Below are 15346 nucleotides of genomic sequence, written 5' to 3' on the forward strand. Positions count from 1 at the left end.
TGCTGGACACCTACCCAATCTGCATCGATTAAAAGCATTAAAAACTACTACAATTAATCAATCTTTGGGTTGTTATTGCTCGTGTACAGGCATCCCAATTCATTTATTTCTGTTTAAAAAAACAGCAAAAAAAGCTGACAGAAGGCAGGCGCAACACATAATAATATAGCTGAAAAAAAAGATGATTAATTTAGCTTTTAATTCATTTAGATAATTGGTCAAGACAGAAGGATGTTTGCATGCATGAATTGAGTGTGCTGGTGTATATTTGAGTGTTTCTGACCGACTTTCTCCTGCAGCATTGAGCCTCCTCCTCCCTCCTGCAGACAGCACATTGTGGTTGCCTATTAAGTTTTTACATCTACTGTGCGAAGTTTGAAGACGACGTGTTGGTCTGCTGCTTGTCTGTGCTTTTAAACTTCAAACTCACAGAAACGACACTAAAACACATTTTCCCCGTCGAGGTCCAAGCGGCAACATTGACGGATCAACATGTCGGTCGCCGGACTAAAGAAGCAATTCTACAAAGCGAGTCAGGTAAACGAGCCACTTTTCAACGTTAGCAGTTAGCTTAGCTAGCCTCCTCGGCTAGCTCCGTCTTCGTCACTTTTACTGAGAGTTTGTGCTGACTTGAAACCAGAGTATAAAAAACCTATGTGCGGCGGTTAAAATACGCAACAAGATTCATTATTATATTCGACTTGTTTAAAGCTTAAGACTGCCTTGCTCAGTAGTTAAAACACTTTCTTATCAAATGTTAAATGTGGCACAATTGTGTTGTTAAATTAGCTTACGCTAATCTTCCAGGTAAGCAAGTTAACGTGTACTTGATTGTTTGCCCCTGTTTTATTTAGATATGCTCACATCCTATAAATATTTACTTTTCCTCGCTGTTAATGCGTTTCTCAGTGGTAGGTTAATATTAATTGTGATATGTTTCTGTCAAGTTTTGTCCATCTTGCTTGGAGTTTCTAACCTGTCACTAGTTTATAACATCAACGCTGCTTTGTTAAAACATTTAAAAAACCAACTATATTTATGTTGCTGTTTTTTTATGAGCTGGGTCTGAAATAAAGTAAAGTCAAAATGACCCGCATGTGAGGCTTTTTCTAAAGTGTTGATGGAGATTCTTCAGATATTGTTGGTATTTTGTGTCGCCATGTTTTGATGGCATGTACACAAAAGAGACATCAATCACATGCTCTTGTTTGTTTCTCATTTGTGATTTAGTGTTGTTCACCCTTGTAACATACACATTTTCAGTGTTGGTGATACAGTTCAACACATGTTTTAATGATTTGTGTACTGAGAGAATTTTTTAATTCACCAACTTCCTCATGCTCTCAGTGTGACAGACATGACCTAAATTACAGAGTGAAACCAGATGGAGCTTAAGGAAGCAAATCCAATTTAACAAAGCAAATATGGAAACAAATTGAGTGTCGTGTTTCAGTCAAATGTTCATAAAAAAAAGTCATCTGTGCATTAACATCACATCCCTGTTGATTGAAATTTTAGCCAGTATTCTCTTGTCCTTTTGTAAAGTGAAAAAACACTCATTTTGAGGACAATAATAAAAATATTTTTGAGGCAGTTTAGTTAACCACCAAAGATTGAAGCACAAAAAGACGTGGTAAAACACTGTGTTTAGGGGTCACCTGCATTTCAACAAATTCATATTTTGGCCTTACACAATGTCTTAGCAAAATGACAACTCAATGTTCAGTGGGTGTGCCCTGGAATCTGAAACATGTGAATACTCTGCCCAAACCAGCTTCCACTTTTATAAGTGATGCAGTAAAGGAGGCCGATTTAGTTAGTTGTTGAAACAAACTTCAAATAATGCCACCGGCAAACTCCCACTGTAATTAATGGCACATCCATTATGTTTACCAATAGGTCAAATACTGAACATCCTGCTCTGTGTCAGAACATACCTGGCCAACAAGTGTTATGTGTTTCCATTCAGGCTTTCAAAAGAAAGGGAGGAGTCAGGTAATCAGTTGTTTAAGTTGCCTAACAAGGTCCAAGTAGTCATGTAATAAAATATTCTAGATCCACTTAATGATTGAACAGAGTACTTTGAATGTTAGTATTCAGTTGACACTGTGAGCATTGTGTTTAGTTGACTCACTGTTTCAGTGTAATTCACTCTATCTGGATTATGTTATGTTGTGTTTTCGTTTATTGTTGGTATTATTTGGTCTTTGTTAAAAATAGTTTCAAAAGAATATAGGTCAAAACCTGCTCCGTAAGAGGTGTCATGAGTTTTGGAGGAATTGGTACCTATTTGAATAACATTGACTTGACTGTACTAACAACCCCAAGTCCACCTCCACTGAATACTGAGTTAAATGTTCTTGTTAATAAACGTCCCTTTTTAAACCCTCCATATTATATTCTTTAGGTTTCATAAGAAGAAAAGAATGGGCATTTAAAGCTTAACGTTATAACTTTGATGAAAAAGTAATCGGGCTTACTAGTCATGGAGGACAAATGTCTTGTTTTTTCAATTATTAAAGAAAGAATGTGTAACATTTTGAACCAGTAGATGTCACCCCCTTGAGCACCAACGTTAAACCAAAACAAACTGTCTGAAGCCTCCGCTCTCCTCCAGCGGCACACCTCCAATCCCTCTCCGTCGGCACAAAAGAGTTGTGAATTAGGACGCACCATAATTAATCCTCATGAAGTGCAAACGATGGACAAAATGTTCCTTTGCTCAAGCTGTAATTGCTGGTGGCCTGCATTGTTGTTAGCAGTCTAATGTAAGCACACTTTGTTTAACTCTTCGCCTCATATTGACACAGAATGATGACTGTAATGTAAAGACACTTACGTGACATCCAGTGTTATTCTTTTCTCTCATCTTTGTCTAAAACAGCGTTATACACAAGTCTGTCCTGTCCATGTAAACGTGATGTAAACACTGCTCTGAGAACAGTACAGCTGGCGGGACTCGTGCTTCTCACTCATTGTAGACAGTCATGACTCAGAGAGACATTTGCAGAGGATATACTTGATTTTTAGTCTCACATTCTTCCCTTAAGGCAGATGGAGTATTGAAAATGTGTGTGTTTGGATTTCATACAGTTAGCTACAACTTTAACATCTGGGAGCAAGAGGTACATTTGTTTAAATAGATTGTTGTCTTTTATCGTTCATTATTAAACATGTCCTGCTGAAAGTGTCCCATGAACCAAAGATGCTGGTGTTTTAACTACATTACTTTGCTATGCCTGTGTGCTGCGTACGCTGGTGATTGATTGATCCATTTGGTTCTTCAGTCAAGTGGTTATGGCAGCTGCACACAGTGAGTCTCTGTTCGGCCTGCCAGCTAACTGCCCAGGACTTTCGAGTTTGTTGCTCTGGATAAGGAGTGGAGAACGTATGTGCCATTTGTCAGTGAGAAATTGAATTAGGGAGGGTTGGTAGGATAAAGTTAGCATGCGTGTTTTGTAAAAGTATCCAGTTACTTGGCTGTCGAGTAGGAAACGGCAGTGTATGTGCTGACCTGATGGAAACACAAAAAACCTTCAGTATAATTCCTTCTGGAAAAGAGGCTCTCAGCACAGGAAAAGAGTCAAGCTGAGGTACCAGGCTTCTCGGCCTTGTGAAGGATTGTTCGGAGATTGGGGAAAACATGAGCATTTCTTGAGTTTGACAATTTTGCTAAACAGGGTTTGTCTTTTAGCTTCTGATCTCGTGTCACTTTCAGAAAGTATTGGGCCGTTTACACCTGCTATTAAAATCCCTTTGAGTGATGGGATCACAAGTAGACGGAGCTAAGCGTGAGGGCTTAATTTTGGAGTGTGTACATAAATATACAATCCTCAAATAAAGGTGAAAAAGATCAACTATCATTTCTTTAATATAAAGAACCCAATCCATCTTTTTTTGTATGATGACCCATGTGATGATCATTAGGTAGTTGTTCGGGAAACATTTAGGATAAGATTATCATTTATTGATTCCCACAGGGAAATGTAGCTGTTACAGGAACAGTTAAACAAAAAGACATGTCGGTCAATAAGTCAAAGTTACCAATACCAATAGATGGAGGTATAAATCTGGCATACAAGGGAATAAAGGAAAATTAGTAAAAGTGTAGAAAGGATATAAGTTGACATCAACAAGTGTTTATGTTCTTATTGCTTTGTGTTCACAGTTGGTGAGCGAGAAGGTTGGTGGTGCAGAGGGAACCAGACTGGATGAAGACTTTAAGGAACTTGAGAAGGTAACTTACAAACACAAAAATACTTCAACTAAACTCAAGTTAAAAGGTGTTAACTATTGCCATTCTCCTCCCCTTACCAACAGAGAGCAGATGTGACCAGCCGAGCAGTGGTGGAAGTCATTAATAAAACATCCGAGTACCTCCAGCCCAACCCAGCAACAAGAGCTAAGCTTTCCATGCTTAACACAGTGTCCAAAATTCGTGGGCAGGTTAAGAGTCCGGGCTACCCCCAGTCTGAGGGCCTCCTGGGGGAGTGCATGACGAAGTATGGACGGGATATGGGCGAGGACACTAACTTTGGTGAGAATGTGTCCACAGTTTCTGGATGAAATAAAGAGAGAGACGTGTGTTTTTATTTTGAAACTAAACAATTTGTGTAAATTAGTTCAGACTGCATTCGTTTGTTTTGTTCATTGTTTATTCTCCTTATATTGGAACCCCTGATTGTTGTTAATATGCCCAGAGATGTTCCACACGCCTTTAAAGCTGGTATCTTGCATGTGTGTTCTGCAGGTGGGGCTCTGATAGACATTGGAGATTCAATGAAAAGGTTGTCAGAGGTCAAGGACTCTCTGGATATTGATGTGAAGCAGAACTTTATTGACCCTCTGCAGGCAGTTGCTGATAAAGACGTCAAAGACATTCAGGTAAAATTAAAGATGTAATATGTCTCTGCATGTCCACACCAGGCCTTTGCTAATTAGAGCCACAGTCCCTCAGCATATCAGCTATAAAAGCATGAAATCAAGTCTCACCCAGAACGTTCACCACATATGTGTACATTTGCGTGTTCGCTTCACTCCATTACGGCTCTGTGCACCCTCGTCCGTCAACACCCTAACAGAGCAGAGACAGACTGAACACACATCTGGTGGAATTTAAGGGTCAGAGTAGACCTAGACACAAATGTTTAAAATGTGCACATTTATTACAATTAAAAATTGTAATCAGGGGGGGGGGGTTGCCTTTTGTTAAAACCTCCCGTTTCAATCTCATCTCTCAGCACCATCTTAAGAAGCTGGAGGGCCGCCGTCTGGACTATGATTACAAAAAGAAACGTCAAGGTAAAATCCCAGATGAAGAAATTAGGCAGGCCCTGGAGAAGTTCCACGAGTCAAGACAAATGGCTGAAAACTCCATGTACAACCTGCTGGAAACAGATGTGAGTAGGCTGTAGACTAAACTTGATTCACTTTACATTGCAGACGGAACCTACTGGACCTGTTTAGTTGTTCAAATACCTTTTTTAGACAAATGTTTTTGTTCTCTGTAAGGTTAAAGCCAACAAACTGCAAAAGCTCGGGGGCCACCCTGCCCCGTCACTTATATTTATTTTAAAGATGTTTTTAAGTAACAGTAAGAGTTAAACTGTGATGGTACACATGGAAACATAGATATAAATGTTGGAAAGTTCACATCAATATCAGTGGGTTGAAGTGTCACTGCTATAAAGCAGAACAGAAGATTTGAGATCAGGTAACCTCAGAGAGTGGAGAGTACAAGCTGCAACCTTCATGGCTCAAAAGTAAGGCCTACAGTTTTGTCAGTGTGCCTGTATTGCATGTACTAACATACATTCTTGCTGTCGGATTTTTCTGTTTCCATTGTTGCTCACTGCTGAAAGCTTTACAAGTGGAATGAAACGTGTAGCATCTTTGAAGGACAGCGTTAGCGAGTCTTGTGTTTTTCCACAGTGACTAGCATAAGTAGGAGCCTGTCAGACCTGTCCTGTTTGGTGTTTACCATTTTCATACCTGCTGGCATGCAACGTTTCAGAGCTGAAGTTCCTGTAATGATGACTTAAACTGACCTGATTAACAACTTATGGGACAGTGACAGACTGGAATTCAAACATAAACCAGTAAAGAATGCTTTGGGTGCTGTCATTGTATCTGGTGTCTTTGTTAAATAATTTGACTGTGTGTGCACTCGTAGGTGGAGCAGGTGAGTCAGCTGTCTTCTTTGGTGGAGTCTCTGCTGCAGTACCACAGGCAGGCCTCGCAGGTACTCGAGGAGCTTTCTGACAGACTGAGAGAAAGGTCAGTGCAATGACTGTTTGTGGAAGACAGCATTCCTTTGTGTGTGTCCTCTGATTCGTGACGAGCAATGATTCAGCAGGATCATCACGTCTATCTGGCTGAAAGTAATAAATGTGAAGGAGAGTATAATGCTGAGCGCTAATCACTTTTTTTTTTTAACTGAACAACACAGGCGTAAAAATAAATATTTTTAGTTTGGAAAAAGAGTGTTTTTTTTTTTTTTTAATATACTTTATTAATCCCGCGAGGGGAAATTCGGTTTTTCACTCTGCATTAATGGAGAGGTCTCAGGCCTTTATTCGGGCATCTTACCTGTAGTCGGAGTAACTGGATTATAGTCGTCAAGAAGATGAGACCAATTAAAAACACTTAACTAGTTTCTTATTAGCATGCTAATGAGAAGCTTATTAGTCATTATCAGATAATCCTTTATTAATCCCCAGTGGGGAAATTCAAGGTTTGCAGCAGTAAAAGACATTTAGTGTTTATTAGTACCTTATTCTACATGACCATAGTATGCAGCGAAACAGAAAACATTTGCATTTCAGCTTCTCACGTATAGCCAAATCATTGGTGTCAATGGTCTCACATAGAGGATAGGAGGATTTAAATTTGTTTGTTGTTATTTATTTTATTTTTTCCAAAAAAAAATAAAAAAAATAGTTATGGTGGAAGAAGAGTGTTCCTCGGGTATTAGCTGTGGTAATCACTGTTTTATTTTATTCTCTGAAATGCAGAGTGAATGATGCTCAGTCTCGGCCAAGGCGTGAATACACACCCAAACCCAGACCCGCCTTTGACTATGGAGATGTGGAGCAATCTAACGGAAGTTACTCTCCAGCTGCCACAAGCCCTCCAGCTTACACTCCTGGTAAACTTCCATTTGTGTTTGTGTATATACGTATATGATGTGAGTGAGTGTATGTCTGTGTACTCTGAAGAAGGTGCAGGTCTCATTCTTCAGACTGATGTGTTTTCCCCTCTGCGACATAAAGCAGCCTCGGCACAATATCGCGGCCAATCCTTCAACAGAACCTCCATCAAGACCAAAACCTGTGAGTTAGACGGAAGAAGGGAACATGTCTTACTACAGCAAAAGGGCACATCACTGCCTTCACTTCCTGTGTTGGGAGAGGTGTATGCATGTCTCTGTGATAGTGAAGTATTCACCTAACATTACTGAACGGTGTTTGTTGGGTCCACTCAGTCCCCTCTGTCAGATCTCAAAACAAGGCGGAGCTCGTCAGAGTGTAAGGGAGTCCATCTGACCTGGGCTGCAGATGAATAAAGTCATCGGCAAATCTTATTGCATTTGAGACTGAAGAGAACATTGACTGTGCTTGTGTTAATTACAACTACATATGGTCAATACTGTTTGCTGAATTCTGTTTCTCTCGGTTCACTGACCTGTGACGCTTCTGAAGCTCAAGAAAAATCACTTCATGGCTTATAAACATTACACTTCTTGATTCACAAATGAAAGGAAGTAAATGTTTGTAAAACTAAATTTGAAAATTGCCATGACTGTAATATTAATACTTTGGCTATGTTATATGTCAGAAGATTTTGATCTTGAGGTTCAGAAGTTCTTACCACACTGATAACTAACTTGTAAACGTGTCCTGTTTCACTGGTGTTTGTTTTATGATCTAATCCAGAGTTCTGTTAGAAAACACATTGGTGGCACTTCTTATAAATACTATTTTTAAGGGAGTCTATGTATTTACTGGAAGGTTTTCACACATAAAGTTTCTTAAAATCGTTCTCTTCCCTTTTTTTGTGCAGCTGAGCCGTGCTGCAAAGCCCTGTATGACTTTGAGCCAGAGAACGACGGAGAGCTGGGCTTCCATGAGGGCGACATCATCACCTTGGTCAATCAGATCGATGAGAACTGGTTCGAGGGAAGCATTCGCGGCAAATCCGGATTCTTCCCTAACAACTATGTTGAAGTTGTAGTCCCTCTGCCATAATGAAAACAGCACGGCAAGAAAGGGACAACAGGAAGAAAGGGGAAGAGAGGGCATCACTAATATGCGAAAGATACAGTAGATTTTCTTTATTTTTCTGAAAGGGTAAACATCTTCATACAGGGACTTTATTTGTGTCTTAAGTAAAAAATGTTTTTGGGTTTTTTTTTTACATTCCATCAAGATTTAATGGCTTCTTTAAAAACATTACGGACAGTTTAATCAGCTAAACAGATGTTTAGGTGCTTTTACAAAAATCTAAATCCTTTCATTCAAACTCTACGCACCTGTGTACTTTGTACACAACACTTCACCACCTGGACTTATGAAGAAAGATCAAGAGAAAATGATATTAGTAAAAGCACACAGTACCATAGGAAAAGGAGGGTTTAACTGGGGACGCTTTTCCAAAGATGTTTCTGTGTGATCAGGCCCTTAGAGGTGCAGGAGCACACATGCACACACTCTTGCATACATAGCATACAAATAAGCCTATTATATATTCATAATATTCCATAGTTTGAACTAAAGTAAATCTCATTGAGCATATTGGTACTTCACACATGCATTTCTATGCAGTGTTTTTTTTTTTCCAACCAGTTTTGATTTCTGTCTTCAGACTTACTTAAGTTGTTATTGTTGGTTTATATATTCAACATGGAGGACTGGTTGCCTCTTTTCAATGATTTACACTATGCACCACTGCCCCCTGGTGGTACTGGTGATCACTCTTCACCATTTGTTATAGAGGCTCTATTATCCCTTCCTAAATCCATACAGGGTTGCTTGTTTTATGTTAAAATATTTTCCCTCATTTATTTCAAACTTTAAAACAAATAACTGAAACAAGTCGGCATCTATCGTTAACGGTCAGCTGTGTTAAATATTTTTCTATTTCTACACTACTTTCAAAAAAACTGAAACAGCTTTTCAAACATTAACTCCGTTTATTAATAACAGAAAACTTGTTTTATAATTGCTTTCCCTGGGTGTCCATAAATCTTGTCAGTTTTATTTCCTTCATCACACTAAAGTATATCTGGGGTTTCTTTATTCCAATGCTCCATTGTTTCTTACTGCACTCAATTCCCTTCTTATAGAGCTGATGCCAAAGAAATGTTTCCTGAGGCTGCTTTTGACATTAGAGTGAACATTGTTTGCGCGGTCAGTGCTCGGAACTTAATTTAAATGTTTGCAAACACCTTTTTCTCTTTCATTACCACATATTTTCAGAAAGAGAAGCAACCGTTGTTCCCATCATAGTTCAAGCTCCAACAACGTGACACAAAGCATTTCAGTATCACTTGGAAGCCAAAAGCACACGTACTTCAGTTCCTTATTTTCTCTGGCTTATTGATACTGCAGGCAGTGTCACTCACATTGTTTAGTGAGCTTTTACTAAACTGTCGACACATTTTTAGTCCGGGAGTTGTTTTCTTCAAATAGTGCTGTGGTAAGTTTTTGCTTTTCCACTCTGACCTCCAATTTGGAGCATGGAAATTAATCTGATGTGTTTCGAGTGTGTTTTTGTACCTGCCTCAGTTTTCAGGCTGAATCTGTGCACCACACATGACAGAAAATGCTCTCTCCAAACTATTGAGTGCAGAATTTACTTATAATGAGGAAGGCCTGCACACAATAGCTGGTTTCAGTTTCAATTAAGCCTATTACGAACTGAGTGTGAACTGTAAATGTTTGTTTTGTTCACTAAAACTCCAACTTTCTCCTCTTGTAATGATCCCCTTGTCAGACCGCCCCCCGCCCTACTCATTTCTCCCATCTCTGGTTTAACTGGGAGTGGAACAGACAGGTCTTTTGAGATGGAGAGGGCACACAGCAATGGATTATACCCTCCCTCCCCCCACTGGTCTTTATTCACCACCTGCCCCCTTACCCCTGTCCCCTTTCTCATTATCTGCTCCATCCCAATCCCATGGTGCCTCTGCAGCTCAGTCTCCTGGTCCATCCCTGGAATAATCTTCTCATTGTTGTCATAGTATGTGCCTCTTAAATGATATATTTTCATTCCTGCTATGTTATTCATGTTATGTGGAGGGCCAGGGGCTATGCTGAGTAATAAGTGTGTGGTTCAGGTGTGCGTTTACATGCCTCATTACACCAAACAAAAGCCCTGGGAAGGAGAATATGAAGGAGGGATTCCAGTTGAGCTATTATGTAGCTTGTATAATTTTGACGATGAATGATGTTGTGGAACAAAGAACCAAGATCAATTTTTGTTTGCTGCTTTCACAGCTGAAATGTGTCTGAACGATAAGGCTGATATTGATTGCAACACTACATTCGATGGCTCAGTTGCCTCCATACGCATTTGTGTCTCCACTTCCAAATATTGATGAAGTATTATCAGACTAAAAAGCTTATTTTATTATAACTTAAGTTAATGGAATTGTACGAGTTAAAATGTAACTGCTTTGCATGTGTCTTTATTACAGCCTCTTGTGTCTTATTGCAATGATTAATTTTTGAACTGTGACAAAAGTGGGATTATCCTGGATTATTTTAAGGATATGATTTACCTCTATACTAAATGTAATCTTATGTTTTAAGTATTGTACATTTACTGTTATTGTATTACTATGTAAAGGGGAGTGGAAGTTGTTCTTCAAATAAATATTTAGTAATTTCGCTCATGTTTTTTAAATTATTTGTTCCCCTCAAAACTGAATAATTGACACAATATTCATTGATAAAGTACACTGAGCTGGTGTAGGACTATTTCTCTGACATTAGATCCATCTGATCCTTGTTTAAATACACCTAATCATTTTTCGTGTCTTTTTTTTACGTATATATATATAATCACATTTTTAAATGTGCACTATATCACCCATCTGTCTGATCCCCAAGCACAGCAGGCTACAGCAGCCAGCTGTTGGATTATTGCCACAGCACTATCTCATCGGGGAAGGCGTGTCACTCCCCGAATTACTCAGCGCCCCCTTTGTCCTCGGTCGGTGCCCAGCCAGTGACACTCATGGCGGCTGCACCCGTCAGGCAGCGCTCCGGGCCGGGGGGACCCAGGGCGCAGCTCCCGCCCTGCTACTATGAAGGCTATCTGGAGAAGCGAGGACCCAAAGAAAAGGTAGGTTCTGCCGGTGCAGATCAAGTGCCATGTTGTTTCCTGTGTGTCCTGTGGATAGCGGTGGTCAGTGTGTAGATGTGTATGCAGCACACCGGCTTATCCTCCCTATTCCTAGTGAACTGTCAACTTCTTTATTGTGCACATAGGGCGAGGCGAGCCTGGTACTGCCAGGGATTTTCCAATTTAATGATTCACAGATTTGTCATGTTATTACTCTGACAGGGAGCGCATTCAAAAAAAAAAAAAAAAAAAAAAACCCCGAATGAAATCCGATTGTCAGTATCGCATGCCAATTCACCTACCATTGTGATTTGATTTCTTATGTCAATAACAATGCACTGGCTTGGAAATGCATAGCTTACAGATAAGTACTCCTTTGTTGCTATATTTCTGATCCTTTTATTGCATTTCAAACAGCCTATATTAAAGATAGAATTGCATCTGGTCCTACCCATTAATATTTCTATTGAATGTTCTTGGAATGAGCTGATTTATGCTCAGTGATAAGGAATGGCATTCCCCTTACATTTGGACCCACCCTCTCTCATTAGGCGCATTTTAATGTAATATTGACATGTAATGTGAGCCTGGCTCAGGTGCAGGCTTTTGCTGTGATCCATGGCGACAGATTGTCAGCAGCTGTGTCTCCATCTCTTGGGACATGGCATGTGGGAGTGATAAAACAGGAAACATCCATTATACATGTGGGCAAACCGGCAGCAGTGTTTCAGCCAAATGTACATATTCCTTTCCTGCGTGTGTGACAGGCATCCAGGCGTCTGTGGACATGTCTGTGCGGCAATTCCCTATACTTTTTCAACAATGCCAAGGATGCTCATGTAAGTTTTGGACTATATAAATGCATTTTTTTAGGTACATCTGAATAGTACCTTAATGTGTGTTATGTGTGCTACTACAGTATGTGGAGAAGCTGGACCTTGGTGGGTTTGTGTCACTGAAGGATGATTATAGTCGAGACAGGAACCTGGAGGCAGCCAGACTCATCCTGCGCATGAAGGATGGAGAGACCAAACTCACCGTATAATTCTACTCTACATATGCCTAACACATACATGTGCATTAAATCCATACTTTTTGAAAGGTGTTTCAGTGTGTTGTTTTCCCCAGGCACCCAACTTGGAATCTAGGGAGCTATGGAAAGGTTTCCTCTACTCCGTCATAGATGCAAGTATTCATCTTCTGTATAAATAAATCTCTGTTATTCTAATCCTCCCAGTTTTGGGGTAACTCAAATATTATCTCTCTTGTCCAATCACAGCTTAACGTCCCGTCCTGTCTTACCTTGCTGCCTGGCCAGCTTCAGATGCTTAAGGAGGTGGTGGACAAAGAACGGTCCAGGCGGAGAACTCGCACCCCAACACGTGCTCCTCCCTCGCCCCTCTCTGTGCCTTTAGTAGGAGAGATCCCACCGTGAGTTCTTTAGCTGTGTAGGAACATCAGTCTGTTTGTGTGAATTACTTTATTGCCTTTTAGACGGTGTGTTTGTGTGAATGCAGGTGTTTCCGGCCGGTTTCTCGAACAGAAGCCGAAGTCCTCTTAGAGAGACACCCAGATTGTGGTAACATGCTGCTCCGTCCAGGCAGAGATGGCTGCTCACTGGCTGTCACGACTCGACAGGACCTGAATGGGTAAAAAAAAAAAAAAGACTAAACGTGTGCACGCCACGGCTGCAAAAATTGTAGTCACACTGTTAATTCTACACACATACACTCTGTTTCTCTCCTTTTACTCCAGGTCAGTGTTCAGACATTATAGAGTGACTCAGAGGGATCAGGGCGGTTACGTGATTGATGTAGAAAATCCTGTAAGTGGTTTATAGTTTCACATTCTTACAATAAGTGATTTGATGTAGATATGGTAGTGTGATATTATTGTAATTATGTTTACAGTAAAAAGCTCAGGTTACAGTTGCATCAACCCAACGTTTCTCTCCTGATACAGATGCAAATGTTGAGTTAAACTGTGACATGTACAGATTCTACAGGTCATTTTTTTTAATCTAAAGAAACATCTTCAGTGTTGATCAGTGATATCATGGCCTGTGCTTAATATTACCTGGCTATTGTGTTCAATAGTCTGTCATCATTTATTATATTGTAAATCACAGAGTTCTTAAATTCCTATGTCTAACAGCCCTAGACATCAACATCATAGTCTGTATGGGATTAACCTACAGCTTATTCATTCACCTTTCTAGATCCCATGTGCTTCACTTCATGAAGTCATTGATGCCCTTGTCGAAAAAACAGCAGGAACTCTTCTACCGTTCCTACTTGAGGAGCCATATGAAGAGAATATCAGTGAGTCCCACCATGCAGTACACGCACATAAGATTTTGTCTTACTGTGATTTTTTTTCTTTAAGAAACGAGTAACAATTACAATATAAACTTGTACTGCTTGTGACATCAGCATACGTTTCGGCTAATGATGAGAACGGAGAAAGGATCCTCCACACTGCCCCGACCAGCCCTCTGCCAAAGGCTCCTGCCCTGCCTCCAAAACAAGGTTTATCTCAGCTACATTTAGTGACATGCAGACACTCCTGCTCAGACAACAACGATCGTTTCAGTGCCTCCATTCTGCTTCAGATCGTTGGTGCAGCAGCCCGCTGTCCAGATCCCCTGCCCCTGACCGTCGCATCCTGACGTCATCGGTGCCAGCCTCGCCCACCAACCCAATGAGACGCCTCATCCTTTCCCCGTCACCTCTTGCACAGAGTGAGTAGACAATCAGATATCACCTTATGCACTCCAACCTGATTTTATTACCGCTTACGTTTAAGTTCAGTGGGTCAAGATTCCAAGTTTTTCTTAACATGTTTCTTGTGTTTTTGCACAGCACTCAATGAGGAACTTAAAATGAAGCTGGAGAAGAGACGAGCCAGCCAGGAGTGACCTTTAATCATAAGGATCACAGCATTTTCACTCTTTGGTGCCAAACCACTTCTCGCCGCAGCTATGTAATCATCCTGTGCCTTTAAAGTGGAAGACAAGGGAATACAAATACCACTTTCTCAAAAGGACATGCCAATGGTTCTGAGTTTCGTGCAATGGCAGTTTTGGATTTGTTGATTAAATGGACTCTAATGAGGTCGTTAAGATCAAGCCTGGCTGTTAAACACTGGACTGAATCATAAAATGCTGCTCTCCTTGGAGTAACAATACACTTGTCTTTTGTCCACTTACATAAAGCTGTTTACAAACTGTCTCTTGAGCAAAAAAAATTCCACAAGGAATGATTTTCATCCAGATCAAAATCAACAACAAATACTGAGTAGATTTGACTGGCAGCTGAAAAGTATTGAAACGTGCTTCACAACCTGAGCCTGATAGCTGATGACTGAGCAACTGCTGATCAAGATGCCAAGATCAACATTTGACACCTGAGAAACTTTATCTCCTCAGAACCTGAATGAGCCCCATTAGGTTTAGACTCAGTTGACTTCTTCATTTACATTGTGACATGTATTATGACTGGGAGATTAAAAAAAAAAAAAGAAATGTTTGTGAAAATCATCAAGCTGTCCAAAAACTTGGGGAAAAAATGCACAATCTGTTCCTGCTGCTGTTGGTAATTAATAAGCAACCATTAATATACTGTATTGTTGTTTCAATGACACTGTACTGTTTAACTGTACTGTTGGTGCTTACTTTAAAGTGTGTCCTTATTCTCTGCAACTGTGTATATGCTATTGTTCGGTGCTATGACTCACCCCTGCTCAGACCTGCCTGGAAACTGCAGGTGATTGTTGTTCCTCTTCAAGTATCTCCTCAGTCTTGAAGAGCGCCCTCTATTGGCCCATCTGTCAACTCAAAATGCAGAAACCTTAACAACACTCTGCATAATACTTAAAATATGTCGTTTATACTATAAACTGAACCCCACACACATTTTTGGCTTCATGATAGTTTAACATCAAATCCTACCTCTCAACCTTTTATAAACAAAAAAGGATTCATCACAGATCTAATTATCAA

General features: G+C 40.2%; 2 protein-coding genes across 5 annotated transcripts; both read left to right on the top strand.

Annotated features, from left to right (window-relative positions):
• The first annotated feature begins 359 nt into the window (after positions 1-359).
• LOC306827490 (endophilin-A2-like) lies at positions 360-10889 on the top strand. 4 transcript variants are annotated; one of them, XM_079349339.1, is made up of 9 exons: positions 360-537; positions 4169-4237; positions 4321-4537; positions 4751-4884; positions 5241-5399; positions 6173-6276; positions 7014-7147; positions 7272-7331; positions 8062-10889. In XM_079349339.1, the coding sequence occupies exons 1-9, from the start codon at positions 493-495 to the stop codon at positions 8244-8246; spliced, it is 1107 nt and encodes a 368-aa protein (XP_079205465.1). In that variant the 5' UTR covers positions 360-492; the 3' UTR covers positions 8247-10889. The 4 variants fall into 4 exon arrangements, with proteins under 4 accessions (XP_079205465.1, XP_079205466.1, XP_079205467.1 ...); XM_079349340.1 differs by having other exon boundaries at positions 7275-7331; XM_079349342.1 differs by lacking the exon at positions 360-537 and adding an exon at positions 635-807.
• Positions 10890-11051: 162 nt separating this feature from the next.
• stap2a (signal transducing adaptor family member 2a) lies at positions 11052-14869 on the top strand. Its single transcript, XM_079349333.1, has 11 exons — positions 11052-11346; positions 12114-12185; positions 12266-12385; positions 12475-12531; positions 12626-12777; positions 12864-12995; positions 13102-13171; positions 13565-13667; positions 13779-13874; positions 13958-14086; positions 14208-14869. Exons 1-11 carry the CDS (start codon positions 11239-11241, stop codon positions 14261-14263), a joined length of 1095 nt encoding a protein of 364 aa, XP_079205459.1. The 5' UTR covers positions 11052-11238; the 3' UTR covers positions 14264-14869.
• Positions 14870-15346: the final 477 nt, after the last annotated feature.

The sequence above is a fragment of the Symphodus melops genome, assembly GCF_947650265.1.
Source record: "Symphodus melops genome assembly, chromosome: 7".
In the NCBI taxonomy this organism is placed as follows: domain Eukaryota; kingdom Metazoa; phylum Chordata; class Actinopteri; order Labriformes; family Labridae; genus Symphodus; species Symphodus melops.